General features: G+C 44.6%; 1 protein-coding gene across 1 annotated transcript; it reads left to right on the top strand.

Moving 5' to 3' along the window:
- TRIM42 (tripartite motif containing 42) lies at positions 1-26,903 on the top strand. Its single transcript, XM_004419307.2, has 5 exons — positions 1-341; positions 4,222-4,919; positions 13,428-14,251; positions 17,567-17,791; positions 26,817-26,903. Exons 1-5 carry the CDS (start codon positions 1-3, stop codon positions 26,901-26,903), a joined length of 2,175 nt encoding a protein of 724 aa, XP_004419364.1.
- Positions 26,904-27,655: the final 752 nt, after the last annotated feature.

Below are 27,655 nucleotides of genomic sequence, written 5' to 3'. Positions count from 1 at the left end.
ATGGAGACCGCCATGTGTGTTTGCTCTCCATGTTGTACATGGCAGAGATGCTGTCCTCGACTATGCTCCTGTCTGTGCTGCAAGTTCCTCTTCACCTCGGAGCGGAACTGCACCTGCTTTCCCTGCCCTTACAAGGATGAGCGGAACTGCCAGTGCTGCCACTGCACCTGCTCTGAGAACCCCAACTGCCACTGGTGCTGCTGCTCCTGGGCCAATGACCCCAACTGTAAGTGCTGCTGCACGACCAGCAGCAACCTCAAGTGCTACTACTACGAGAGCCGCTGCTGCCGCAATGCCACCATCACATTCCGCAAGGGCCGCCTCAAGAGCATCCGCGTCTCGTAAGTGCCGGGCACCCAATGTGGGCCACACTGGCTCAGGAAAACTGGGGGCCCCTGCCAGCTGTGGGGTCCACAGGGAAGGCCAGCAGTCCTGCGAGTAAATTTCTCTAGCTGAAAAAAGGAACCCAAGAATTTTGTAGCAATTGAGTGTGTCCTAAACAGCCACTAACCGTGGAGAGACCTGAGTTCCAAGTCTCCCATGTGTGAACAAGCACTGTGCTCCCCTGAACCTCAGCTCTCTCATCTGTACAAACAGTCATAGCTAAGACTTAGTGCTTAAGCAACTTGCCAGGCACTGCATGCACGGCCCCATCCGACCCCCAGCCCACGCCCACTGTGCAATGAGGAAACGGAGCCCTTGAGAGGGTAAGCAGCCCAGGATCAAACAGCCAGTAAGATGTGGTCAGGATTTGAACCCAAAGTCTGTGCTCTTAACTTTAAAACGCTCTGCTGCAAAATGGAGAGAACAATGCCTATCACGATTCGGTGGGTTTGAGGATTAATGTACGTGCTCTGTAGTCTGTTATGTGACATAAAAATACAAATTGCTCCTCCTCTTCCTCCTCTGAACTCTTGATATCTGCAACACTTATCGGAAAAGCAAGAACTTCCACAGGCCACTTTTGACCCCTATGGCCTACATAAGTCCCCCAGATGGCCGTGACCTTCTGCCAGCCTTCTCTCCATTCCTATCCAGAAGTCGTGGCACTGAGGGTCTCAGTTACTCATTTGGGGCATTCACTCCCTGTCTCAGGCAGTGCACATCCTCTTCCCGCTCTGACCAAGCCAGGCTTTTTATGTCACACATGAGGGGGATCTGGGAGCAGTAGGCAGGCTCCCTTGAGGAGGAACGATCAAAGCTGAGTGCTGTAAGATGACAGGATTTGGAAAGGCAGAAAAGTGAGAGGCAGGTTTGAAGCCTTTTAAGGCTGGAAAAGCCATACTGTGAGAAAGGTTCAGTGAACTCAGGGGAAGAGTATGCTCTGTCTTGCAGTTCACACTTAGTAGATGCTTAATAGATGTTACTCTCTGCTCAGGGACCTCTCATGGTGCTTGCGCGAATAGAGAACCCAGGGGTCCCGGATGCTGGTCCAGAAGCTCTGAGGTGCAGAAAGTAGTGTCCACGCTCCTCTGTCCTCTCAACTGCCCCACTTTCTGCGCATCAGCAATGGAGAGTCACTGAGCCCATTTCAACAGGCGAGGGATGACATTGGTTCTTTGGGAAGATGCCTTAAGCCAGTAGCTCCCAAACTTTGCTTTGCGTTGGAATCACTTGGGGATCTTTAAAGACTACTGATGCCTGGCTCCCACCCCTAGACATTCTGATTTTATTGGTCTGGGGAACAACCTAGGCATCAGAATTGTAAAGGTCCCCTCCCAGGTGATTCTAAAGCGCAGAACTGCCTGGAGGGGACAAGGAGGGAAGCTGGGAGACTTGCTGGGTGATAGAGTGAGAACCCAGGAGCAGGAAGAACAGGGCTGAATTCGGGAGAGGGAGCAGGCTGTGCAGAGGAGCAGAGGCTGGAGATCTCAGCAAGAAGGCAAGGCTGCTGGGCTTGGAACTGTTTTGGCGCGGAACCGTGGCCACTGGATGCCCAGGTCCAAGCCTGAGCTTTCCGAGGATGGTCAGGGATGCTATTGCAAGTGTCAAGAGGTTGGCTCTGGGCGCACTGAGGCTGATCTTCCATCTGGCCTGTCTCCTGAACCGCTGCCCCTCCTGTTCCTCATGACGACTTCCTGCTCAGCGTCTCGCTCCTCCTGCCTCACTCTGGCCGTATCCATCCCTGTCCGCCTCACTCATCTCTTCTGCTCACTTCCTGTTCCACCTGTACCCCTTCTCCCTGGGCCGTTAACACCTGTCTCTTAGCCTTGCCCTCTCTCTCTTTCTCTTCCCCCAACACCACCCCCACTCCCTCCTTCTTCTGATTTCTCTTGCTGTCTCCCTTCATGTTACACCTGATTCTCAGATTCCCACCTTATCAAACTAGAGAAGACCATCCAGCTACCCTGTGAACAATTGACCTGCATCTCCAGGTGAGCCCTTCAGGGCCCAGGGAGGAGGCTGCGAAAGCAGGGAGGGCTCAGGGCTGAGAACATTGAGGCCGGCAGGCCTGGAGCCCAGCAGTCAAATCCCTAAGGGAGGAGCTTTCCAGGTGCCTGAGTCTCTACAAGGTGCACTCTCTGTCACCACAGGGCCACTCTACTCCAACATGTCTGGGCAGCAACTTTAACTCTCTGGGCTCCGAGACATAGGTCCATGGCAAGGGGATGGGGAAGGAGACAGGGGCAGATGGGGACTACAAGAAGGAACAGCAGAAGACAACACAGCCACAACATCAAGATCAACACCCAAACGTCACTAATGTGAACAGAGAGGAAGAAATAGGAACAGTCACCAATTGTGTGTCTGTTTACACCTCCATCCCCACAGTGAATTCATTTCTTTTCATCATCTGCTTTTGCCCTGATGGTAGCTTCTTAGAACATGCACTTGAATTTTACAAGTATGCTTTTTCTTTATCCATAATTCTTACAATTAAATATACGAAATCAGCCTTGGATATTAGACAAATAAAGAATCAACACACACACACACTAACAGCAGAAGCACACACTTGTCATGGACTTGACCCTCGTTCTCCTCTACTGTGAACATGAGCTGGCTAGCAGCAGAGGGGAGTAATTCCAGTGGCCATGTTTATTGAATGCTTGCTATGGACCAGCAGTTAAGCACTTATCAGAGATTATCTCATGTAGACTTTGTAAAATCCTCATGAAGGAATTGGTATTGTGAGCTTTGATTTACAGATGAGGAAACTGAGGATGAAAGAGCTTGGGAAACTCATCTCAAAGGTGCAACTCCAAAGTGGTGCCTTCCATCCTGTGCCATCTGCCCCTCGAGCCTGGACCCTCAGCTCTTACCTACTGGTCAGGTGGTCAGAACACACAGGTTGTAGGCTTGGCTCGGGGACTGCCTCCTGGTGGACACTTCACCCATCCTTTTTTGTGTTCCACCCTACGTACAATAATAATGATGATGTCAATGCCCTCTAGACAAAACCCAACAAGAACATAGGTGTAGTTGGAGGAGACTGGATTTATTGACTCATTGCAATAAGTGAGAACACACACCATAGCAAGTGTGAGGCATCTCAGTAAGAAGGCATCGATAAGTTGTTACAGGATTTAGGCTTACGTTAGGTGAGGACTGGGGGTAAATCTCCTATCGGGTGTCTTAATAAATCTCACCTAAGAAGTGGGAAGACGAGAGGGAGCCTGATGCTGCAATTTGTGACAAAGCAGCAGGCACTCCCACCAACCAGCCCAGGGGAGGTCTGGTCATTTTTGTGGTTTGGACAATGCTCTTGCTTTCGTCTGAGTTCTAACAAGACGAAGTGGTCTCGTTTCTGCTTTGCTCCATCCCAGTCCCGGGATGGCCTTGTCTGATGTTGGTGTTCTGTGATATTATTAACGGCCAACAGAACACCAAGGCCAGCTGACAGCACCAGGACGGTCTCGACTGCTTTTCTCTGGCTCAAAAATAACAATAAGCAGTTGTATATCACTTACTGTGTTCCAGGGACTGCTCTAAGGCCTTGCAGGTATTAAATTCAATTTTACCCTTCTCAAGAAACTCTACAACGTGAGTACTAATTTTATATCGAGGAAACAGGCAGAGAGAGGTTGATTCACTTACCGGAGTTCACCCAGCTGAAAGATGGTGGGCGCAGGTTTAGAACTCAGGCGCCTGGCATGGAGCCCAAGCTCCTCCCCCTCACCCCCGGCTGCCTCTCACTGACCCCCGCTTCTTTTAGAGGCAGAGAAACGGAGCCAGCTCCGGAGCCCCCTCCTCAAACCCTGTGTTTGCTTCTTCTTCCAGCTCGAAGACCGCGCTGCGCGTGGGGACCAGCGACACCCAGCTGGATGAGGTGAAGACGATGCCCGCGAACAGCAACCTGGTGGACCACCTCTCGTGCCCCATGTGCAGCCGGCTGCGCCTGCACTCCTTCATGCTGCCCTGCCACCACAGCCTGTGCGAGAAGTGCCTGCGGCAGCTGCAGAAGCACGCCGAGGTCACCGAGAACTTCTTCATCCTCATCTGCCCCGTGTGCAACCGCTCGCACTGCATGCCCTACAGCAACAAGATGCAGCTGCCCGAGAACTACCTGCGCGGGCGCCTCACCAAGCGCTACATGCAGCAGCACGGCTACCTCAAGTGGCGCTTCGACCGCTCCACCGGGCCCATCCTCTGCCAGGTCTGCCGCAGCCGGCGCATCGCCTACAAGCGCTGCGTCACCTGTCGCCTCAACCTGTGCAACGACTGCCTCAAGACCTTCCACTCGGACGTGGCCATGCAGGACCACGTCTTCGTGGACACCAGCACCGAGGACCAGGACGAGAAGATCTGCATCCACCACCCGTCCAGCCGCATCATCGAGTACTGCCGCAGCGACAACGAACTGCTCTGCACCTTCTGCAAGACGGCTTTCCACAACGGCCACGACACCATCAGCCTCATCGACGCCTGCTCCGAGCGGTCCGCCGCGCTCTTCAGCGCCATCGCCAAGTTCAAAGCAGGTCCTGGTCCCCTCTCTCCCCTCCGGAATAACTGCTAGTTCAGGAAGTGATGGGGAAGATGGCTGGGGCCATGGGCTTAGTGAGAGCCGTACCTCCACCAGGTGGAGCAATGAGGGCGCTGGGAAGCCCTGAGCTGGGCTGCAAGGCACCCGCCTGCTGTCCACACTGGCACCTCGCACCAGCCATTTAACCTCCTTGTGCCTTGGTTTTCTCATCTGTAAAATGGGGATCATAGTAGTAACTCCCTCACTGGGTGGTTGTGTGGATTAAATGAGTTACTCCATGCACAGCTTGCAAAACACTATCTGGCACATGATAAGTGCATAAAGATTCTATAATCTCGGTTACAAGCTTCATGACCTTGGGCCTCATTTTCCCCTTTGGAAAATGAGCTTGATCCTATAGTATCTTGAAGCTCTGTGAGCCTTTCTAAGGTGTTTTATCACTAAAGTTGGATTTCTTAAGTATTGTCCCAATTTGCAGGTGGAAAGAGTTAAGTCAATATTGAGAATTATCTCAATTTTAAATTTTCCCTGATGGTTTTTTTCCCCCCAAAACTTGCAAACAACAAAGTAAACGAACAGGTAGCAAACACATAATAACAGGAAAACTCAGAAATAGCCTATAACGTTCTGGTCAACAGCTTGTTTTTCCTGTGCACACCTGCTCACGGTTAATTTATACTGGCTACAGATAATATGGTTATAGTTTCTATAAGGGAAACTGACCCTAATTTCCATTATGGAACCCTGTACAATAGCATTTTACAGAGTTCAGCAAAGAGCCCCATAACAGCTGGGCATGTATCCACCCGATTAGACGTGAGGATCTCAGGGAGCCTTTTAAGGATCTTTGCCCTTGGGAATAGCTCCCTGGTTAGAGGCCTACTTTACACAGCCCTTTTAGAAGAATTGTGTCTAATCTTCTCAATAATCCTACAGTACAGGCATTGAAATTCCCTCCATGGAGATGACAATTGGGGTTCTAAGAAGTAATTGGCACAAATCAGCTAGTGAATGGCAGACCTGGTCTGTCTGACTCCAATGCCCATGTTAATTCCATGAATTTAACATTCATTTGACAACCTGCTCTGTGCCCAAAAGTGACCAGAGTCTACAGATAGAGAGAATGAAAAACAGCAGCACCCCTGCCCCCGTGGTCTACTTCCTGAAGGAGTGGCCTACACTTCAGTGACCAAAGTGCCCCAGGTCAGCCCAGGTCTGTCCCTCGTCAGATATTTCAGTGTTCATCACACAAACATGCTGTGAGAGGGAGGCAGCTTTTCCCTGAGCTGCACAGAAAGGTCCCATTGGACGTAGAGGTGGGTCAGAGATGGACTGTACTAATTATGTCTCCCCAGGCCTCTCACCAGCATGAATATTTCAAGAACATCTTGATTTCTTAATTGCCCCATACCTGGACACATTGTCAATTGACATTTATTCAGTTTTGGAACACCACCAGGGAAGCCTAAATTAAAGAAACCCTACAGGAACCACATTGCCAAGCAAATGGGCAGCCCCAGTGGTTCCTAGAGGGTTTTCTTAAGGTGCGACTCACTGCCTGGGCTCAGCTCAATTCTCTGAGGCTTCAGCATGGGACTCCCATGCAGTTGTAAGAAGCCTGGGTCTTTAACACAGAAGGAACCTAGGATGGTTTTCTCAGAGTCCAGGGCACATAAACTTCAGATAATGAAGTTCGATTCGGGGTAAGGGGACATCAGTACAAATTCCAGAGAGCCCGGAAGTTGGGAAGAAACAGGGGCCACCTTCATGGCATATGCATTCAGATACAGGTAAAGAATTTAGCCTGTCCATCTTGCTAAAGGAATCAAAAAAAAAAACATTTTTTTTAAAATTTTTTGTTTATTGCAGTAACATTGGTTTATAACATTGTATAAATTTCAGGTGTATGTCATTATACTTCTATTTCTGCATAGATTACATCATGTTCACCACCCGAATACTACTTACAACCCATCACCACACACATGTGCCAAATTATCCCTTTCGCCCTCCTCCCTCCCCCCTTCCCCTCTGGTAACCACCAATCCAATCTTTGTCTCTATGTGTTTGTTGTTGTTATTATCTACTACTAAATGAAGGAAATCATACGGTATTTGACCTTCTCCCTCTGACTTATTTCACTTTGCATAATACCCTCAGTGTCCATCCATGTTGTCACAAATGGCTGGATTTCATCGTTTCTTATGGCTGAGTAGTATTCCATTGTGTATATATACCACAGCTTCTTTATCCATTCGTCCCTTGATGGGCACTTAGGTTGCTTCCAAGTCTTGGCTATTGTGAATAACGCTGCAATGAACACAGGGGTGCATGTATCTTTACGCATTGGTGTTTTCAAGTTCTTTGGATAAATACCCAACAGTGGAATAGCTGGACCATATGGTAGTTCTATCCTTGATTTTTTGAGGAATCTCCATACTGTTTTCCATAGTGGCTGCACCAGTTTGCACTCCCACGAGCAGTGTATGAGAGTTCCCTTCTCTCCACATCCTCTCCAACACATGTTGTTTCCTGTCTTGTTAATTATAGCCATTCTGATGGGCGTGAGGTGATATCTCATTGTAGTTTTGATTTGCATTTCCCTGATAGTTAATGATTTTGAACATCTTTTCATGTGTCTGTTGGCCATCTGTATATCTTCTTTGGAGAAATGTCTGTTCAGGTCTTTTGTCCATTTTTGAATTGGGTTGCTAGTTTTTTTGTTGTTGAGATGAGTGAGTTCTTTATATATTTTGGAGATTAAGCCCTTATCAGATGTATGGTTTGCAAATATCTTCTCCCAATTGTTAGGTTGTCTTTCCTTTTTGTTGATGGTTTCCTTTGCAGTGCAGAAGCTTTTTAGTTTGATGTAGTCCCATTTGTTTATTTTTTCTATTGTTTCTCTTGCCCAGTCAGACATGGTGGTTGAAAAGATGTTGCTAAGACTGATGTTGAAGAGTGTACTGCCTATGTTTTCTTCTAGAAGTTTCACAGTTTCAGGTCTTACGTTCAAGTCTTTAATCCATTTGGAGTTAATTTTTGTGTATGGTGTAAGGTAAGGGTCTACTTTCATGTTTTTGCATGTGGCTATCCAGTTTTCCCAACACCATTTGTTGAAGAGACTTTCTTTTCTCCATTGTATGTTCTTGGCTCCTTTGTCAAAGATTAGCTGTCCATAGATGTGTGGGTTTATTTCTGGGCTTTCGATTCTATTCCATTGATCTGTGTGTCTGTTTTTGTGCCAGTACCATGCTGTTTTGGTTACTATAGCTTTGTAGTATATTTTGAAATCAGGGAGTGTGATACCTCCAGCTTTGTTCTTTTTTCTCAGGATTCCTTTAGCTATTTGGGGTCTTTTGTTGTTCCATATAAATTTTAGGATTCTTTGTTCTATTTCTGTGAAAAATGTTGTTGGAACTTTGATAGGGATTGCATTGAATCTATAGGTTGCTTTAGGAAGTATGGACATCTTAACTATGTTAATTCTTCCAATCCAAGAGCATGGAATATCTTTCCATTTCTTTGTGTCTTCTTCAATTTCTTTTAGCAATGTTTTATAGTTTTCTGTGTACAGCTCTTTCACCTCTTTGGTTAAGTTTATTCCTAGGTACTTTATTCTTTTTGTTGCAATTGTAAATGGGATGGTATTCTTAATTTCTCTTTCTGCTACTTCATTGTTAGTGTATAGAAATGTAACTGATTTTTGTATGTTGATTTTGTATCCTGCAACTTTACCATATTCATTTATTACTTCTAAAAGTTTTCTGGTGGATTCTTTAGGGTTTTCTATAGATAAAATCATGTCATCTGCAAATAGTGACAGTTTCACTTCTTCCTTTCCAATTTGGATCCCTTTTATTTCTTTCTCTTGCCTGATTCCTCTGGCTAGGACTTCCAGTACTATGTTAAATAGGAGTGGTGACAGTGGGCATCCTTGTCTGGTTCCTGTTCTTAGAGGGATAGCTTTCAGTTTTTCACCATTGAGGATGATATTAGCTGTGGGTTTGTCATATATGGCCTTTATTATGTTGAGATACTTTCCTTCTATCCCCATTTTATTCAGAGTTTTTATCATAAATGGATGCTGTATCTTGTCAAATGCTTTCTCTGCATCTATTGAGATGATCATGGGATTTTTATTCTTCATTTTATTAATGTGGTGTATTATGTTGATTGATTTGCGAATGTTGAACCATCCCTGCATACCTGGAATAAATCCCACTTGATCATGGTGTATAATCTTTTTAACGTATTGTTGTATGCGATTTGCTAGTATTTTGTTGAGGATTTTTGCATCGATGTTCATCGGTGATATTGGCCTGTAATTTTCTTTTTTTGTGTTGTCCTTGTCTGGTTTTGGTATCAGGGTAATGTCGGCTTCGTAGAATGAGTTAGGGAGCTTCCCCTCCTCCTCAATTTTTGGAAGAGTTTGAGAAGGATAGGTAGTAAGTCTTCTTTGAATGTTTGGTAGAATTCACCAGGGAAGCCGTCTGGTCCTGGACTTTTATTTTGGAGGAGGTTTTTGATTACTGTTTCGATCTCCTTACTGGAGATTGGTCTATTCAAATTTTCTATTTCTTCTTGATCCAGTGTTGGAAGGTTGTATGATTCTAAGAATTTATCCATTTCTTCCAGATTGTCGAATTGGTTGGCATATAGCTTTTCAGAGTATTCTCTTATAATCTTTTGTATTTCTGAGGTGTCTGTTGTAATTTCTCCTCTTTCATTTCTGATTTTACTTATTTGTGCCTTCTCTCTTTTTTTCTCGGTGAGTCTAGCTAAAGGCTTGTCAATTTTGTTTATCTTTTCGAAGAACCAGCTCTTGGTTTTATTAATTTTTCCTATTGTTTTTTTTTTTTTTTGGTCTCTATTTCATTGATTTCTGCTCTGATTTTTATTATTTCCCTTCTTCTACTGATTTTGGGCTTTGTTTGTTCTTCTTTTTCCAGTTCCTTTAGGTGCATTGTTGGATTGTTTATTTGAGATTTTTCTTGTTTGTTGAGATAGGCCTGTATTGCTATAAACTTCCCTCTTAGAACCGCTTTTGCTGTATCCCATAAATTCTGGCATGTCGTATTTTCATTTTCATTTGTCTCCAGGTATTTTTTTGATTTCTTCGTTGACCCAGTCGTTGTTCAGTAGCATTTTGTTTAATCTCCATGTATTTGTGGCTTTTCTGATTTTCTTCCTATAGTTGATTTCTAGTTTCATACCGTTGTGGTCAGAAAAGATGCTTGGTATTATTTCAGTCTTCTTAAATTTATGGAGACTTGTTTTGTGGCCTAATATGTGATCAGTCCTGGAGAATGTTCCATGTGCATTTGAAAAGAACGTGTATTCTTTGGTTTTTGGATGGAATGCTCTGTATATATCTGCTAGGTCCATCTGTTCTAGTGTGTCATTTAAGGCCAATGTTTCCTTATTGATCTTCTGTTTGGATGATCTGTCCGTTGGTGTAAGTGGAGTGTTAAAGTCCCCTACTATTATTGTGTTACTGTCTATTTCTCTTTTTATGTCTGTTAATAATTGCTTTATATATTTAGGTGCACCTACATTGGGTGCGTAGATATTTACAAGTGCTATATTCTCTTGTTGGATTGTTCCCTTGATCATTATGTAATGCCCTTCTTTGTCTCTTTTTACAGTTTTTGTTTTAAAGTCTATTTTGTCTGATATGAGTACTGCTACCCCAGCTTTCTTTTCATTGCCATTTGCATGGAGTATCTTTTTCCATCCCTTCACTTTCAGTTTGTGAGTGTCTTTAGGTCTGAAGTGTGTCTCTTGTATGTAGCATCTATATGGGTCTTGTTTTTTCAAAAGAACATATTTTTTAACCAGGGTTCAAACTTGCTCTTTAGGACTCAATTCACTTTCTGGGGAAGTGCCATGAATCTGCATTTTAAACAGATGTCTAGGTAATTCAGAAGCACATGATCTGAGAACACACTTGGAGAAATTCCGGGCCCTGGAGAGAAGATCCAGTTTGGGTGGATTGTTTAAAGCTGTGGCGTCAGCCCAGGCTGTGCACCGGAACCACCTGTGGAGTTTACTAACCACTGACGCCCGTGTCCCATCCGCACAGAGGGGATTTTTCATAGGCTCTCGTGTGATTCTAATGCGCTGCCAATGTTGAGAATCACTGGCTTAAAGGAAGCTCAGAATTTCAGCTCCTGGCCACTCAAAGTGTGGCCCACAGACCAGCAGCGCAGGCTCCACCTGGGGGCTGGTTAGACACGCAGAACCTCAGGCCCCTCCCCAGACTGACTGCATCGGAACTTGCATTTTTGGCAAGATCCCCGCAAGATTCCCAGGATAAGATTCTAAACCTAGCTGCAAACTGCCTCACCCTAGATTCCTGAGCCCCAGCTCGGCTTATTCACTCAGCAGGGGAGGCCAAGAGTTATTTTTAAGTTCCCCAGGTGATTCTGGTGTGCACAGAGGGCTGAGAACCACAGCTGGAGAAATTAAGAACATGGGCTTTGGAGTTAGACAAATAGAATTAGGGACAGGCCCTGGTTTCTCCCGGTTACTTGCTGTGTGACACTGGACAGTCACTTAACTTCTCTGTGCCTTAGTTTCCTCATTAATAAATGGGAACAATAGCTTCCTCATAGGAAGATATGTGTAATGTATGATAATATATTGATATGATCCATAATATGTGTAATATATGATAATATATGGATATGATCCATAATAAATGTTTACTAAATAGTAGCTAGTTTTAAGTGCGTTGCCTGAAAGAGACCTTGATGTGACTTTGCTCTAAGACCAGCTCTTGCAAAGCTGTCCTATTGTAAGGGGTGGAGGTGCTTCTGGACTCCTCTTTCTTTTCTTTTCTCTTGGCTGCCTCTTTTCTCTCATCTAAGGAATTTTTATCCTACCTCCTCCCTTATGCTCTACATAAGCTTAACCAATCCCTAATAAAGCGAGGAATTTCCTATCCAAGTATCTTGGACAGTGAGTAACTATTGAATAGTCAAAGAAATTAATGCATGCAGTGGAATTTCCGCTGCCATAAGTCGCAGTACGGCTTGCATTTGGGGAGGGCGGGGAGCACCTCTCAGCAGCACTGCAACCACACACTGAGAGTTCCCATTCAGCCCCCATCTGCATCGCCTCCTCATCCCTCTGGCCCTGTGTGAGGGAGGAGGTGGGCAGAGGAAAGGGGGGCTTCAGAAAGCAGACCAGAGAGTGACACTGCTGACATTCACCCCAAAGATGTTAGAAAACAGGACAGAATGGCTTTCACTCAACAAACACCTTGTGAGCACCTCTACACACCCTGGACACAGTGGTACCCAAGCCAGCGTGGTCCTGTCTCGTGGTCTGATAGAACGCTAGAGTTCCTCTTACTCATGTACACATCATTGTTACAACGGCCCCCACCCACAAGGGTCCAGCTACTGTGGACCCAGGACTGTGTTAAGAATCAAGTGCAAAACGACTTGGTCACCCCCACTCCTGAGTAAAATTTAGTGAGGATTATAGCCCAACAACTCACTGCAGAGGTGGCCTTCCATGGGGAGGCCCTTACCTTGAGAATAGGCCACAGAAGACTGACAAGTCTTCAAATCACTGCCTAATGCCTAAATCCCTGCAAAGCCCACAAAGGTGCTCAGACAGAGATGTGCCATGTGCCCACCCCCTTCCCATTCATAGCATCCTCTGCACTGCAGGATCATTGGGTTTATGAGTGTTGTGAGCATCAGTGCCCTCTCACGTTCAGATTCTAGGCTCTGTATCTCTAGTGCCTAGAAAGACACACATAACAGGCGTCCAGTAAATGTTTGTTGAATGACTGAATGAACTTAAAATCCAAAAACCATGTGAGAAGCTGCAGGACGAATTGGGCTCTCCTTGAAGGGTAACAGCAGACCCTTTCTTGAAAGGAAGTGAGAGAAAGGCAAGAGATGGAGCCCAGCTGACCCCGAGAGAGTTGAAGTCCCCCAGCAGAGAAAAAGGGTGTGTGAAGGAGCAGCCTCAGCAGAGGAAAACTGCTGACTTCTCGCTGTTGTCCAGGGCTGGGTTTTTGGTGGATGAGGCAACATTTAAAAGTAGTCATCAGAAATTTAGTTCTTTCTCCTACGCCTGCAAAAGCTTAGCTTTCACACCAGGAAACCCAGTCACTTTGTGACATCGCCTCTTCTCAAGTCCAGCTTACTGACAAGTAAAGTCTGGTGAAAACTAACATCAAGGGTGGCCTTGAACTTCCAACTCCACACCCAAGGCCACAGGGATTACTGTTTCAAGATAGGAGTGGGCCAGGGAAGGATGGCCGGTAGACATGAGGGAGGTATGAGACGAAGAGGAAAAGGGGGATATTGAGGGAGGCCAAATGCGTTCCATATCCTCTTCTGGCATGTTCCAGCCCAGCTGCAAGGGCTTGCCTCCCTCTCCACCCGCTTCCTTGGAGTCCTAGGTAATCCACTCCAGTTTGCTACCGGCTTCGACATCTGGGGAGATGAAGATTTTAACTGAAGTAACTAACTTTATTTTGCAGTCCGATATGAAATTGATAACGACCTAATGGAATTCAACATTTTAAAAAGCAGCTTTAAAGCTGACAAGGAGGTAAAGCGAAAAGAAATCAGAAATGGATTTCTGAAGCTGCGCAGCATTCTACAGGAGAAAGAGAAATCCATCATGGAGCAGATAGAGAATCTGGAAGTATCCAGGCAGAAGGAGATTGAAAAGTACGTGTACGTCACCACCATGAAAGTGAACGAAATGGATGGCCTGATTGCCTACTCCAAGGAGGCCCTGAAGGAGACGGGCCAAGTGGCGTTCCTGCAGTCCGCCAAGATCCTGGTGGACCAGATCGAGGACGGCATCCAGAGCACCTACAGGCCCGACCCACAGCTCCGGCTGCACTCCTTGCACTGCATGCCCTTGGACTTCGCTGAGCTCTCCAGTGCCATCCACGAGCTCTTCCCCACAGGACCCAAGAAGGTGTGCTCCTCCGGGGACTCCCTGCCCTCCCCCTATCCCACCCACTCAGAGATGATGATTGCCAGGAAGGTCACTTTCAGCACCCACAGCTTCGGCAACCAGCAGATATACCAGCGAAGCTCCTCCTTGTTGTCCTTCAACACCACCATTGGCGAGAAAGCCAAGATGGGTCTGGAGGCCTGTGGGAGAGCCCAGTCGGCCGCACCTGCCAAACCCACAGATGGCCTCTACACCTACTGGAGCACAGGGGCAGAAAACCAGCCTGTGCAGAACAGCAACAGCTTCCACAACTGGTACTCATTCAATGACGGCTCCGTGAAGACCCCAGGCCCAATTATTATCTACCAGACTCTGGTGTATCCGAGAGCTGCCAAGGTAAGAAAGGCTCTGGGCCCCGTGGGGAAGGTGGGAGGGTGTAGGGTACTGAACAGAGGTGGGTAGCCAGGAAAGGTCGCGGTTATCTCTTTGACCTCTGGGGTCCAGTCACTCAAATCTGCTCCTCTGGATTCTCTGTGGTCAGCCCATTCAAAACGAGTAATTTCCTGAAATCTCAAGTAACCCAAGATTGGCTTAAAGCAAACAATGTATTTAACTCACGGTCAGAAATACATCTGAAAGCCCCAACCCCACTTCAAAGGCAGCTTCTCTATTGAAAGAGAACTCAATTTAGAAACCAAAGTAATTTGAAGAGACTGCTTAGAGAATGTAATATTTCCCAGAGGAGAGCCTGTAATAGTTGAGAGAGCACAGAAATTGGAATTAGAAATGCAGGCTCCATTATCTATCAGCTGTGATTTCTCTAAATTGCTACCTTTCCTAAAGAAAATATCGAGCCTCTCCATGATTTGGAAAGATTGGTAGAATAATCCCCAGTGGAATTCTTATCTCCTGAGATTCGACCTCATTTGTGGGTGTGGGTGTGGCTCTCTCACAGACCTCTACAACTGCCATCACCTGGCTTTAGGGGACACGACTCCTCCTCCCTCTCTTGGCCGAATGGACAAATGACCTTTCCTTTAACATTCCTTTCAAATCCAGCTGAACCTAAATTAAACTGTTTATAGAACATTTTATTAAAGTTTAGGGAGGAAAAAAGATTAACTTGCAACTAGATATCCTATTACAGCATATCTTGCCTCCTCTTGGGCTTCCCTAGGGACATCTCCCAGACCAGCCTATGGCCTGCTTCCATGTGGCAGAGCCCATCTTTTGCCCCCATAATCTGAGAAGACTCCCAAAGACTTTTAGCATCCTTGAAGTCTAAACCAGCAGTTCTCAAATGTGAATGTCAACCAGGGATCTTGTTAAAATGCAGATTCTGTTTCACTGGGTCTCAGCGGGGCATGAGATTCTGTGTTTCTAACAAACTTCCAGCTGTTGCCATTGCTGCGGGTCTGCAGACCACACTTTAGTATCAAGGGTCTAAAAACAAGAAAATGAAAGCCAGGTACTGACCAAGCTTTCCCTTTCCATTCTCCTGAGACATCATAATCTATGTTTTGGAGTCCATAACTTGGAGTCTATAACTGACACCAAGAATGACCTTACACTGCAAGGTAGAACACACCCTCCCATGGGCTATCAGACCTAGCAAAGTATCTCTGCCCTCCACATAAGAGATGCCCACAATTGAGCAGCTGAACCTGCATTTCCAAATGATACTAGATCAGTAAAGCCTTCAGTGTACGTGACATTAGCTCAGGGATAGCATTAGGTCTCATCTCCATGCGACTCAGATCTGTTGGGAGGTTGGCAGGATCTTTCTCTGTACGGGAAGGATGCTCTGGTGATGTGTGCTCTGTACTTGGGCTTGGAAAACAGTCACCCCATGCCACCTGTTAGTCATCCCTGCATGAGATCAAGAAAGGCGCCTACACAGGAAAACCTAGACAAGTCATTGGCTGCCAAGAGAGGACACCTAAACCTACTGCCAAACAGTGGTATCTGATGCAAAAATATCCTAGATCCCTAGTTTAGGGTCATGGAATGGAATTCATACAAGAATCATAGTGCTCAGTAATGCAAAAGATGAAATCTGTCTTGACATCTCTCTCACATAGTGGTTGACTAACAGTCCCCTTTAGGCTTTTGGCATAGAAAATATTTTTAAAGTTAGTCTTATAACTTGTCAATATGTATCTTAAACATCCTAGAGTTTTTCACAAAAACTCAATTTTATTTCTAGAAATCCCTCCCAAGGAAATGGTTAAAAATTCAGATGGAGATTCATGCCCAAAAGTATTTTCATTGCACCATTATTTATTAGAATATAAAGTTAGAAACAACCTAAATGTTCAACTATAGGATTAAATCATTTATGGGGCAGTTATTAAAATGATGCTTTACTGAATTTTTAATGAAATAGGGAAATCTATAAAATATAATAGGTGAAAGAAAGCAAGAATCAAAACTATATAATCCAAATTGTATATATTTGTGTGTTTATGTGTATTCCAAAATTGGAAAGAAATAATAATAAATTAGTAAATGAATTGTGGTATTATAAGTGATGTTTATTTTCTTCCCTTATACTTTTTCTATATTTTCCAATTATTTTACAGTGAGTACGTTTGTTTTGATCATCAGAAAAAAACGTTAATTTTTATTAAGTATATAAATTATTAAAAGTTTTAAGTATAAATATATAAAAAGTAATTATAAATTAATTATATACATTTATAAAAATTTTTAAATGTATATAATTATAAGAGTGATTACAAATTAATTTTATAAATATATTTAAATTTATTAAAATTTAAATAAAGCATGCAATATCTGTCAAAAAATACAATTATTATAAAATATTTATATGCCAGGCAAAATCTGCTAATTGACATTTGTTAATATATCTCTTCCCAAGAGTTGATACTTTATGCTTGGAGTGTGAACATTTGTCTGCATTACTGGGATAAGTCGTTTCACCTCTCTGGGCCTCTACTTCTTGTGTATAAAAGAGAGGATTGGAATAGATACACTTTTCATCTTCCAATATTCTGTGATTCCCTTGGAATTTGCTAAATGTAACATTTCTGAGCCTCAACTGTAAAATGGGACACTAAAATCTCCCTGCCAGGGAGTTGCGAGGACCAACTGAGTTAGGCAACGTCTGACACAGAGTCCGACGCATGATAGGGGTTCAGTACATGGTAGTTACTTTGGTGTCCGGAGGACAGTGGGGTCACCTCTACGATGACCGATGGTAACAGAGCCCAGAGGAGCATCTTCTGCTCTTGAACCATTACAAGCATCAGGTCAGGCCTCATCACACTGGCTTTCAAGACTGTTGCACAGGCTCTAATTCAAAGTCTTCAGCAGGTGGAGGGGCTGGGGTCAGCTTCTACTCACCCCACAGATAGTCAATGACACAAATCGTTACGGGGAAGAAACCTGGATGGGGGGCCGGCTCAGCGGCGCAAGCGGTTAAGTGCGCGCGCTCCGCTGTGGCGGCCTGGGGTTTGCCAGTTCGGATCCCCAGGCGCGCACAGACGCACCGCTTGTCAAGCCATGCTGTGGCGGCGTCCCATATACAGTGGAGGAAGATGGGCACGGATGTTAGCCCAGGGCCAGTCTTCCTCAGCAAAAAGAGGAGGCTTGGCAGATGTTAGCTCAGGGCCCATCTTCCTCACCAAAAAAAAGAAAGAAAGCTGGATGGTGTGTACAGCACCACACCACACGTTTGTTTCTTCACAGGTTTACTGGACATGCCCGACAGAAGACGTGGACTCTTTTGAGATGGAATTCTATGAAATCATTACTTCCCCTCCTAACAATGTGCGGACGGAGCTCTGTGGGCAAATCCGGGACATAACGCAGCAGAATCTGGAGCTGCACAACCTGACCCCCAACACCGAGTATCTGTTTAAAGTCAGAGCCATCAACGACAACGGTCCCGGGCAATGGAGTGACATCTGCAAGGTACTGTGCACGTTGTTTCTCAGACAGATGCTCTTTATAAGCTCTGGATGTGGGTCCGCTAGGAAAATCGTGAGATCACAGAACCCACCATGTGACCCACCCACCCCCTAATCCCAGAAAACATGTCAACTCAGAGCCAAAGACAGCTGCTGGCCTCAGCCGCCTGCAAATGAGGCCTGAGAACTGTTAGCTCTTTGGATTCAAAAGACATTGGTGCCAGGCACGGTGTTAGGACGTGGAGATTCAGGGGAAAATAAGACATAATCCTTGCCTTCAAGGAGCTCAGGGTCTAGTAAACAAATAATTGTGGTGTGAGAAGGACAGAAAAAGAGTTCCATGTTAGCCCCACGGTGACTCAAAGCAAGGCTAGAGTGCCAGATGTAACACATACAAATACAGGAAGCCCAGTTAAATTTGAATTTCAGGCAAACAACAAATAATTTTTTAGTATAACTATGTCCCATGTAATATTTAGGACATACACATGCTTAAAAAATTTTTATTTGTTGTTTATCTGAAAGTCAAGGAATAGCCACTGAGCAGATCAGGATGGACTCCAAAAAAAGAAGAGAAGAGATTATTCCTATCTTCCTTGTGATGCAAGACTGAATCTTCTTATAGCTCTAGGGGACACACATTCCAGAGTATAATTGCATTGATATTCAAAGGAGAAAGGGAAGAAAAATACTAAGACTGCCCAGAGCTGTCTTACTGTGCAACCACGATGGTCGTCTTCGGAATCAGAGTAGATTATGTCTTCATCAGGATTCTTTAGGAGTCAAGAGAATAAATCCACCCATTTCAGCTTTTGAAAAGGGAAATTTATGAGACAGAGAGTGGGGCGCCTCATGAGACCACTTCCAGCCAGGAGATACATCTGATACCCACGGGAACAGAAAGTTATCAGTTTCTCTCGCTCTCTCCCCCTCTCTCCCTCTCAGTCTCTCCTGCCCACCCCATCCCCCTTCCATCCCTGCTTCTCTCTGAATCTGCACCATTTTCAGCTCATAGTTTCTCCTCCTCTAAATTCAGCTTGCGTGTGGTTTTGGATTGTCGTGGCCCAACCTCGGTGTGAACAACACAACCTGACTAGCTAGGCTCCCTGCATCTCTGGTCAAATGTTCGCAGAAGAGAATCTGATGGGTTGCTACCTCTAGCGATAAAGGAAGCAGGAGGTAGGGTGGGGGCAGGATTATGCTGTTGGTCAGTATAGCAGGGCGAGTCTCCTGGGGGTGGGGGCTCTCTCCTCCATCCTGATTGCCAGCTCTGAGGGTGATGCTCTGCTTCTGGAGCCCAGCACCCACATACACTCCCTCCCCACCCCCAGAGGTCAGACACACACAAGGAAGGAAGTGGGATGAGAAAGTCTAGACCCCAGCTAGTTACCCTATCAGTCAGTTGCCCAGATCCCAATTCTTGTTGACCCCTTCTCTTCAGAGCATGGAACACCCACAGCTGCCACCATTTTTGTAGCGTGTCCTTTTGACTATAGATTTTTCCTTCAATCTAATTCCATCTGCCTTCTCATTTTTTAGAAATTCCTCAAAAATATCTTGCCCATGAAGGGCACTCAGTGCTGTTACTAATTTTTTTAAAAATATATCTTCTGTCATTTTCAGATGCTAGGGACAGGGACAGGGACAGGGGCAGAGATTGATGTGTGTCGGGTTTTCTTAGGTCAATGTTTTGTCATCCCTCTGAAATGCTAAATTCTTTGAGAGCAAAATTCATGTCCAATTCATCTTTCTTTCTCCCACCATGCTTCCACAGCACTGTGCATATCGCAGGTTCTTAATGGTTGTTGAATGAATACTTGAGTGAAAATGTGAAAAGCAAATGAATACATGGATGAACATCTAAATTAAAGAGTGAAGAAATAAACTGATAAATAAAATTAATAATTATGAAGTACTATAAAATGCCTGAAAGCTAAGTGTTTTATACAATCAGTCAAGAAATAACATTTGCCCTGAAATTGTGTTTATGTGATTAATTTGCACTCCCTATATGGCAAGGAAACTTATTCCAGTTTCTTTGCTTTTTAACACAATTTCTAAATGAGCAGAGCACTAATTAATGAGGTTTTCTGGAAGCTTCATTTTTATCTGACTCACAGAGCTGCAATATAGATTTTTCCTTCAGAAGTAATTCTTCCTCCCCCTTTGTGCTTATATTAGCATTCCAGGGGAAACACTGCTTTCCTTAACATTTGTCATGATTTGCATAAGTAAAGGCTTCAATAGCAAATGAAAATAAGATGGTGTGTTTGAATGACATTTATAAAGCTTCATAAAAGTAATGACTTCAGCTCTTTCCTATAAAATCGAAATATTCTTCCTTTGGCATCAGTTCTATGCAGGTATTCCTGAAAGGTTTCATTTAAATGCTGTAATGAGGCAGCAGAATCATTTCTTATCCAAAATGCAATATTTCCATCAAATGTTCTTTTGTAAAGGAAGTGAAATAACACTTTTGATATTTGATTTTCATAGTCTGTGGCTTGTTGATTTTTTTAAGGGATTTTATTTGGAGTATAATACATGAAGCACGAAAATTAACTTTAATGCTTTTTTAAGGTCCCATTTGTTGAAGGCCAGCTCTGTATCAGACACTGCGTATTCGTTATCACTGATGGTCCCAACTGCTAGAAAGGCGGGGAGTTATTGCCTCTATCTTACAGACGAAGAAACTGAGGCTCAGAGAGGGAAAGTGTCTGACCTCAGGTAACTCGAAGGAGGAGTTGAGTGGGAATCTAGGTCTCACCCACGGCAGGAGCTCCTCGTCCCCCTGCACCATGATCAGTTGCAGCCAACTCCGGGCAGGGTGGGCTCAGCCCCGGGAATCTAGCACCTCCCTGTGGGAGGACGTTGTCAAAGCCAACAACAGTGAGAGCTGGACTTCCATTTATTTGAGAGGCAAAATCATGCACTAGAAAGAGCATTGGACTTGGGCTGGTACACCCGGGTCCAAGCCCCAACTCCACTAGGCTGCAAGCTCCCTGAAGACAATGCCGTCATACTCAGCCTCTTGGCCCACAGTCCCCACCTGAGAGCCTCTGACATCCAAGAGCCTAATATTTTTGAAAGAACACAGAAATGTATTTTTAGGCAAGTCAAGTGCCCTTTGGCCTCAGTTTCTCCTCCTGTTCTTCCTGTCATCTCAGTGCACCTGCTGACCACCCACCCCATTTCTGAAAATGGTCTCCTTACTTTGACTGTCTCTCTCTGACTTCAAATCTCAGCTGACTTCCAGGAAGTCTTCCTTCCAGGAAGTCCTCCAAATCAAACTTTCCATCTGTGCTCTGGTTTCCTCTTGCTGCTGTAACAAATTAGTGGCTGAAACAATGCAAATTTACTTATTGTCTTACGATTCTGGAGGACAGAAATCCAAAATGGGTGTCAGTGGGTAAAATCAAGATGTCAGCAGAGCTGTGTTCCTTCTGGAGGCTCTAGGGGAAAATCCATTTCCTTGTCTTTTCTAGTTTCTAGCAGCTGCCCATGTTCCTTAGCTCACGGCCCCTTCCTCCATTTTCAAAGCTAGCAACATTAGGCTGAGTCCTTCTCACACAGCCACCTCTCTGGTTCTCTTCTGCCTCCCTCTTCCACTTTGAAGGACTTGTGATTACGTTGGACCCACCTGATGATCCAGGATAATCTCCCTATCCTAAAGCCAGCTGGCTGGCAACCTTAATTTCCCTTTGCCATGGAACATAACATATTCACAGGTTGCTGGGATTAGGACGCGGCCATCTTTGGGGGACCATCAGTCTGCCTACACCAATCTGTAAACTGGATGTCCCAGATGACATCAGATTTGGAGGTAAAATTTCAGGCCCAACAACAGTCACAAACTGGTACTGTTCTGAGTCTTTCCCTACAGCTCTTCAGAAAATGTGCCGACATCTTCCCACACACATCCTCTCAAATTCCTTCTCAGTTTGTAGCGGGGTCCCCTCCTCCCTTCCTCCCCTGTGCCTCGTGCGTGCTTAGGAAGTAGTCCTGCCCGCTCCCCTGAGTCTCTGCAGGCTGCTCCCTCCCTGCTCAGGCTGCGCTCAGGCTGGAACCGCAGCCACAGAGCAGGGCTACCTGGTCTTCCTGGGCATCTTACCTTGGTTTCATGAAATCCCCCTTTTGGTTTTTCCTCCGTCCCCACCGTGGACCCTCTGCGTAGGCTGAGACTCGCATCTTCAGGGGTTGGGGTTGGAGGACAATCTGAGGGACCAACACTGTTCCACACTCAGAATAACTACCCCAAACCTACCCCACACACTCATAGTGGCTCCTGACCCTGAAATGAAATCACAAAGGTTTGCATTCTCTATCTCCTCAGGATTTATTCTTTTCCAAAGAGCTCCTCGATCCTCCATGTAAATAGAACCCTACTGGTCCCTCCCTCCTTGCCCTGCAGACAAGCTTGAACTCTGGAAGGAATTTAATCTAGGCTTAAGCTGGACCTGTTATTTCAACCTCATACACGGAAGGTTGGATTAATCACCCACCTCAGGTCATGGTCCGTTATCAACACTGGTCTCTGCAAGGCCCTTTTCTTGTTTGTGTATCTCTTCCCTTTAGTGACCATCTCTCTAGACATGCCTTCTAATGTTTTATGTGCATCTTGTTGCTTTTATGTGTGTTGATGTGTTGTTAACTTACACAAATAGGACTATGTTACATATCTCACTTTGTTTCTTACCTCTTTTCCCTGAACACTGTTTTATGACCCATCTGTGTTGTTATGCATATTTGGTCCCTTCCTCCTGATGCTGCACATCCTTCACAATGCACATTTGTTCCCCACGCCTTACCTCTCCACTCAGCCGGGACGGACACCCAGGTCACCCCGACAATGCTGTAGTGACCTACTTCATTCATGACACTTTGTGGGCAGGATGAGGTGTGAGAATTTCTCTGGGGCATTGTGTTTTAATGATATTTTGATAGGGCTGCCTATCAAAATGCTACAGACCGGGTGGCTTAAACAACAGAAATTAATTTTCTCACAGTTCTGGAAGCCGGAAGTCCAAGATCAAGGTGTTGGCAGGTCTGGTTTCTTCCAAGGCCTCTCTCCTGGGCTTGCAGATGCCTGCCTTCTCCCTGTATCCTCACACGGCCCTTTCTCTCTGCGAGTGCGCCTCTGGTACGTCTCTGCGTGCCCAAATTTCCTCTTTTTATAAGGACACCAGTCCGCTTGGATTAGAGCCCTCCCTAATGACCTCATTTTAACTTAATCACCTCCTTAAAGGCCCTATCTCCAAAAACAGTCACCTTCTGAAGTAGCGGGGGCAGGACTTCAACATATGAATTTTGGAGGACACAATTCACCCTTATCAGATATACAGCACAAGTGAATCGCTGGGTCGCAGAGTATGTGCACACTTGATTTGACTGCATGCATGTAGCCTTCCATAAGGAATGAATGAGGACCCCTATATCCCAACCCCCACCTACATTTGGCATAATCCAGCTTTCTACTATTTTGCTAGCACAATAGGTATAAAGTACTTTCTTCCATACTGTTTTAAATGTCATTTCATATGCTTGTTAGTTTTCAGGATTTTCTCGTCTGTAAATTGCCTGCTAAATATCCTTTGCCCATTTTTCTATTGCATCTTTCTTTTTCTAGGTGATTTCCAGGATATTCTTGTATATCCTAGATAATGGTTTTAGACATTGCTAATATCTTCTCCATTCTGACATTTGTCTATTAACTTTGTTCATAGTATACTTCATGAAACAGCAGAAATCTTCAATTTTGATGTGATCAAAGTCATCAATTATTTTTTCCTTATGGTTTGACCTTTTGAAGTTTTGTTTAAAAAGTCTTTCTGTGGGCTTAGATGACAAAGCTAATCTTCCACATGTTCTTTTGTTAACTTGACAGTTTCGCCTTCCGGATTTGGGTCTTTTTTTGTGTGTGTGTGAGGAAGATCAGCCCTGAGCTAACATCCATGCTAATCCTCCTCTTTTTGCTGAGGAAGACCGGCTCTGAGCTAACATCTATTGCCAATCCTCCTCCATTTTTTCCCCAAAGCCCCAGTAGATAGTTGTATGTCATAGTTGCACATCCTTCTAGTTGCTGTATGTGGGACGCAGCCTCAGCATGGCTGGAGAAGCGGTGTGTCGGTGTGAGCCCGGGATCTGAACCTGGGCCACCAGTAGCGGAGTGCGCGCACTTAACCACTAAGCCACGGGGCCAACCCCGGATTTGGGTCTTTAATTCATCTAGGGCCCACTTTTGTCCATAGTGCTAGGGAGGGACAGACTTTTTTGGCCATCTAGTGAGCATATTTTCCCAGTATCATCTACGAAGCAATGTCTTCTCCATTAGTATACAACACGGGCCACTTTGACCTTATAGTAAATTGCCATATATTTAGGGATGTGTCTCTAAGCTCTCTATTGTATCCCGTTGGTCAATTTGTCTGTTCTTATGTCAGTACCACAATTGTTTTATGGTTGTTTAACCTCGGCTTTGTGCTTTTTCTTGTTTAACTGTTAAGGTGAGTCTGCCTGTTATACTTCTTCTTTTTTAAGGTTTATTTAGCTAATCATAGAAATGTATTCCTTCATATAAATTTTGGAGTAAGTAAATTAAATTCCTAAAACAAAAAAATCCAGATAGAATTTGATTAGGTAGGCATTGAGTCTCTAAATTAATTTGGAGACAAGTGATATTTTTGTAATGTATCTGAACATTTAATCAAATAATCTTCTATGTACTTTACTAGGGCTTTTAAGTTCTTCCAATAGAGGTACTATATGTTCCTTGTTAAACCAGATAGTTTACAGACTTTGTTGATATTATGAATGTTATTTTATATTTGATTATATTTTCTAATGTATTGCTGGTTTACAATAAAAGCTATCGGTTTTGTAGGTTAATCTTGATTCCAGAAATCTTGATAAACTTATTATTCTGAGAGTCTATCTGTTGATTGATTCTGCTTGTCTTTTCGGGCATATGATCCTATCATCTAGGATCATACAATAGTTTTATTTCTTTCCTTACAATTCTTGAACATGTATTTCTTTTCCTCTCCTTACAGCTTTGGCCAGGGCCATTGGTCCTACAGAAAATGATAGCCGTGCTAGTTGATAACGTTGTCTTATTCCTGATCCTAACATTTCTCCACTGAGCCATGATGGTTTTTATTTAGTTTTGTGGTGTTTAATCCTTATTAAGTTAAGAAAATTTTCTGCTACTTCTAAATTTCCGAGAGCTTGTACAACTGTATGAATTTTTTTGTATCATTTGAGATAATCACATGATTTTTCTCCTTTTGGCACTAATGAAATGAATTATGTTGATTTTCTGATGTTAAACTCTATGTGCATTCATGGAATAAACCCTATGTGATCATGATGTATTATTTTTTAATATACTTGATTTTAGTTAGCTCAGACCTTATTTTGGATTATTGTATCTATGATCATAAATGAACTGGACCTATAATATTTTGCTTATATTGTGTGTATCTGGTTCTGGAATCAATATTTTACTAGCAAGATAAAATGAGCTATGATACTTTTGTTTTCTTCCTATTTTCTAGAATAACTCTTTCTTAAAAGTTTGGTAGAATTCATTTGGAAAACCATCGGAGCATTTTGGACAGGGAAGGGGATGGAACTATCATTTCAATTTCTTTAGTATCTTCAGTTTGGTTCTCTGTTTCTTCTGTCCTGTTTCATCTGATCTCCTTGTTCATAGACACATCTCAATCCCCACTGCCCCATTCACATGTCACACACCGTCTTTATCTCTGGAGATCCAGACTACACTTTAAGGCGGAGCTCAAATCTCCTATTTTTTTATGAGTCAATTCCCAAACTGTCACAATGCTATTCTTCCTCCCTCATTGGCCCCTGAGGGCTCTGCATACTCCTCACGCTATTTATATTACCTTTATCAGGGTTATGTATTATCTCCATTTTTATCCAGAAATAGGTAATCTAATGTCATGTATATAATATGATCTTTACCTTGCATGAAGTCCTGGTTTCTCTAAAACTGAAAATAAATTCTGTAAAACTAGAGAGCATGATGGTAATGTGTCTATTTTTTTTTTTTTTGCCCTTTCCCTTTGAATACAAATATTAAAAGTTAAAAGCTTTGTATATAGAGACTTTGTACAAACATTGCTCTTTGCCATCCAAACCACACCACACCCCACCCCATGTGCCCCATGAGTCCTGATTCGTCTAGACAGTGCCCGTTGATCCAGTGGGCTATCTCTCATCCCTCAATCTCAACCTCACTCCCTAAATGCCTCTTCAGTAAATGTGTATTTGGAAGGAATGGGAATGCTGCCAGAGCAGAGAAATGGAGAAACCCATCACCTTCAAGGTAAGGAATGGAGATCCACGTCTGAGCTGAGTTGGTGAGACTTCTAGGAGGGTCCTACTGTCCAGTGCAATCTGCCTTTTCTAGATAGCACTGACCATTCCCTGTGATCAAAGATAGTATGAAGCATCAAAGGCAGATTACAAATTATGGTTCTGTTCACCTTCTGTCCACTTTTCTAAGAACCTTCTCTTTACCATAACCAATGCTGGGATACAGAGATGAAAGACTGTCATTTCCCCTCGACCCCAATCAAGGTGCTCAGTCTGGTAAGAAAGTCAAACACAGTCGCTGAAATTTACAAATGATAAGAACTGGGATAGAAGCAATTACCAGAGCTGGGGGAGGACCCGGGGACTACTCTATGGTGACACCCACCTGGGGTCACAGCCCCAACACAATCATCAGCGCTCAGTCACACGAGATGCCTTGAAGGAAGTGGGACCTCGTCTGTGAAATCCCAGTTCCACCACATATTCCCCATGGGACTTTAGAAAAGCTATCCGGTCCTTTTGAGCCTCAGTTTCTTCATCTATAAAATGGGCTGATGGCACCCGCCTCACGTGGTTGTCATGAGAAGTTAATGAGATGATGTGTGTAGCGTCTGGCACGCAGCAAGGGCCAGGATCCTGGGACTGCTGCTTCCCTTGTGGCTGGTGCCATGGCTCTCTGCTTCTAATTGCAGGTGGTAACACCAGACGGGCGCGGGAAGAACCGAGCTAAGTGGGGCCTGCTGAAGAATATCCAGTCTGCCCTCCAGAAGCACTTATGAGGCCCCCGCAGCACCGGCAGCAACCTCAGAGACACGCCACAAGATAGACACATATACACACACACAGACGTAGCCGTATTTTTCTCACCACATTCTTCCACGAGGTTGTAGACAACGTTCCGGGACCTCGGAGCTATTTCAGCAGGAGTCTGCTAAGAGCTAATAAAAGGAAATGCCTGATGTCGTGGCTTGTTGTTTGCTCGTTATCATGAAACTAAGATACGAAACAGTCAGCAAGTTTCCATGTCTCCCTGAGCTCAGGCCTAACCCTAGGCTCAGAATTCTGTGGTGCTTTGTGCATGGCAGCCAGCAGGCCTCTGGGTGGTATAAAGGGCACTCTCTTCACAGTCAGGCCCCCTGGGTGGCATTTTGAACCTGGTCGAACTAGCATTTGGTGTCTGGGCAAGTCATTGATTGATGGGGAGCTCATTTCTTCACCATGGCATGCAGTCTATTTCAATAGTAAGCAGCCAACATCGTTAGAATGCTCTTCCTAATTACTGAGCCTGAACTTGCTTCCCATAACTTTAACCCCATGGTCTGAGGTCTGCCTCTGAGCCATCAAGAATGAGAGCTCTCTGGGGCCAGCCCGGTGGTGCAGCGGTTAAGTGCATGCGCTCCGCTTTGGCAGCCTGGGGTTTGCAGGTTCGGATCCCAGGCACACACCAATGCACCACTTATGAAGCCATGCTGTGGCAGTGTCCCATATAAAGTAGAGGAAGATGGGCACGGATGTTAGCCCAGGGCCAATC

The sequence above is a fragment of the Ceratotherium simum genome, chromosome 5 (assembly GCF_057802395.1).
Source record: "Ceratotherium simum simum isolate JZ-2026a chromosome 5, ASM5780239v1, whole genome shotgun sequence".
Lineage (NCBI taxonomy): Eukaryota > Metazoa > Chordata > Mammalia > Perissodactyla > Rhinocerotidae > Ceratotherium > Ceratotherium simum.
The sequence above is the reverse complement of the archived record's forward strand: the minus strand, read 5'-3'. Positions and strand labels throughout refer to the sequence as shown.

Coding starts and splice junctions, on each gene's coding strand:
- TRIM42 (XM_004419307.2), top strand. CDS start 1: ATGGAGACCGCCATGTGTGTTTGCTCTCCATGTTGTACATGGCAGAGA. Junction 14,252..17,566: donor TGTATCCGAGAGCTGCCAAG/GTAAGAAAGGCT, acceptor GTTTCTTCACAG/GTTTACTGGACATGCCCGAC. Junction 17,792..26,816: donor AATGGAGTGACATCTGCAAG/GTACTGTGCACG, acceptor TTCTAATTGCAG/GTGGTAACACCAGACGGGCG.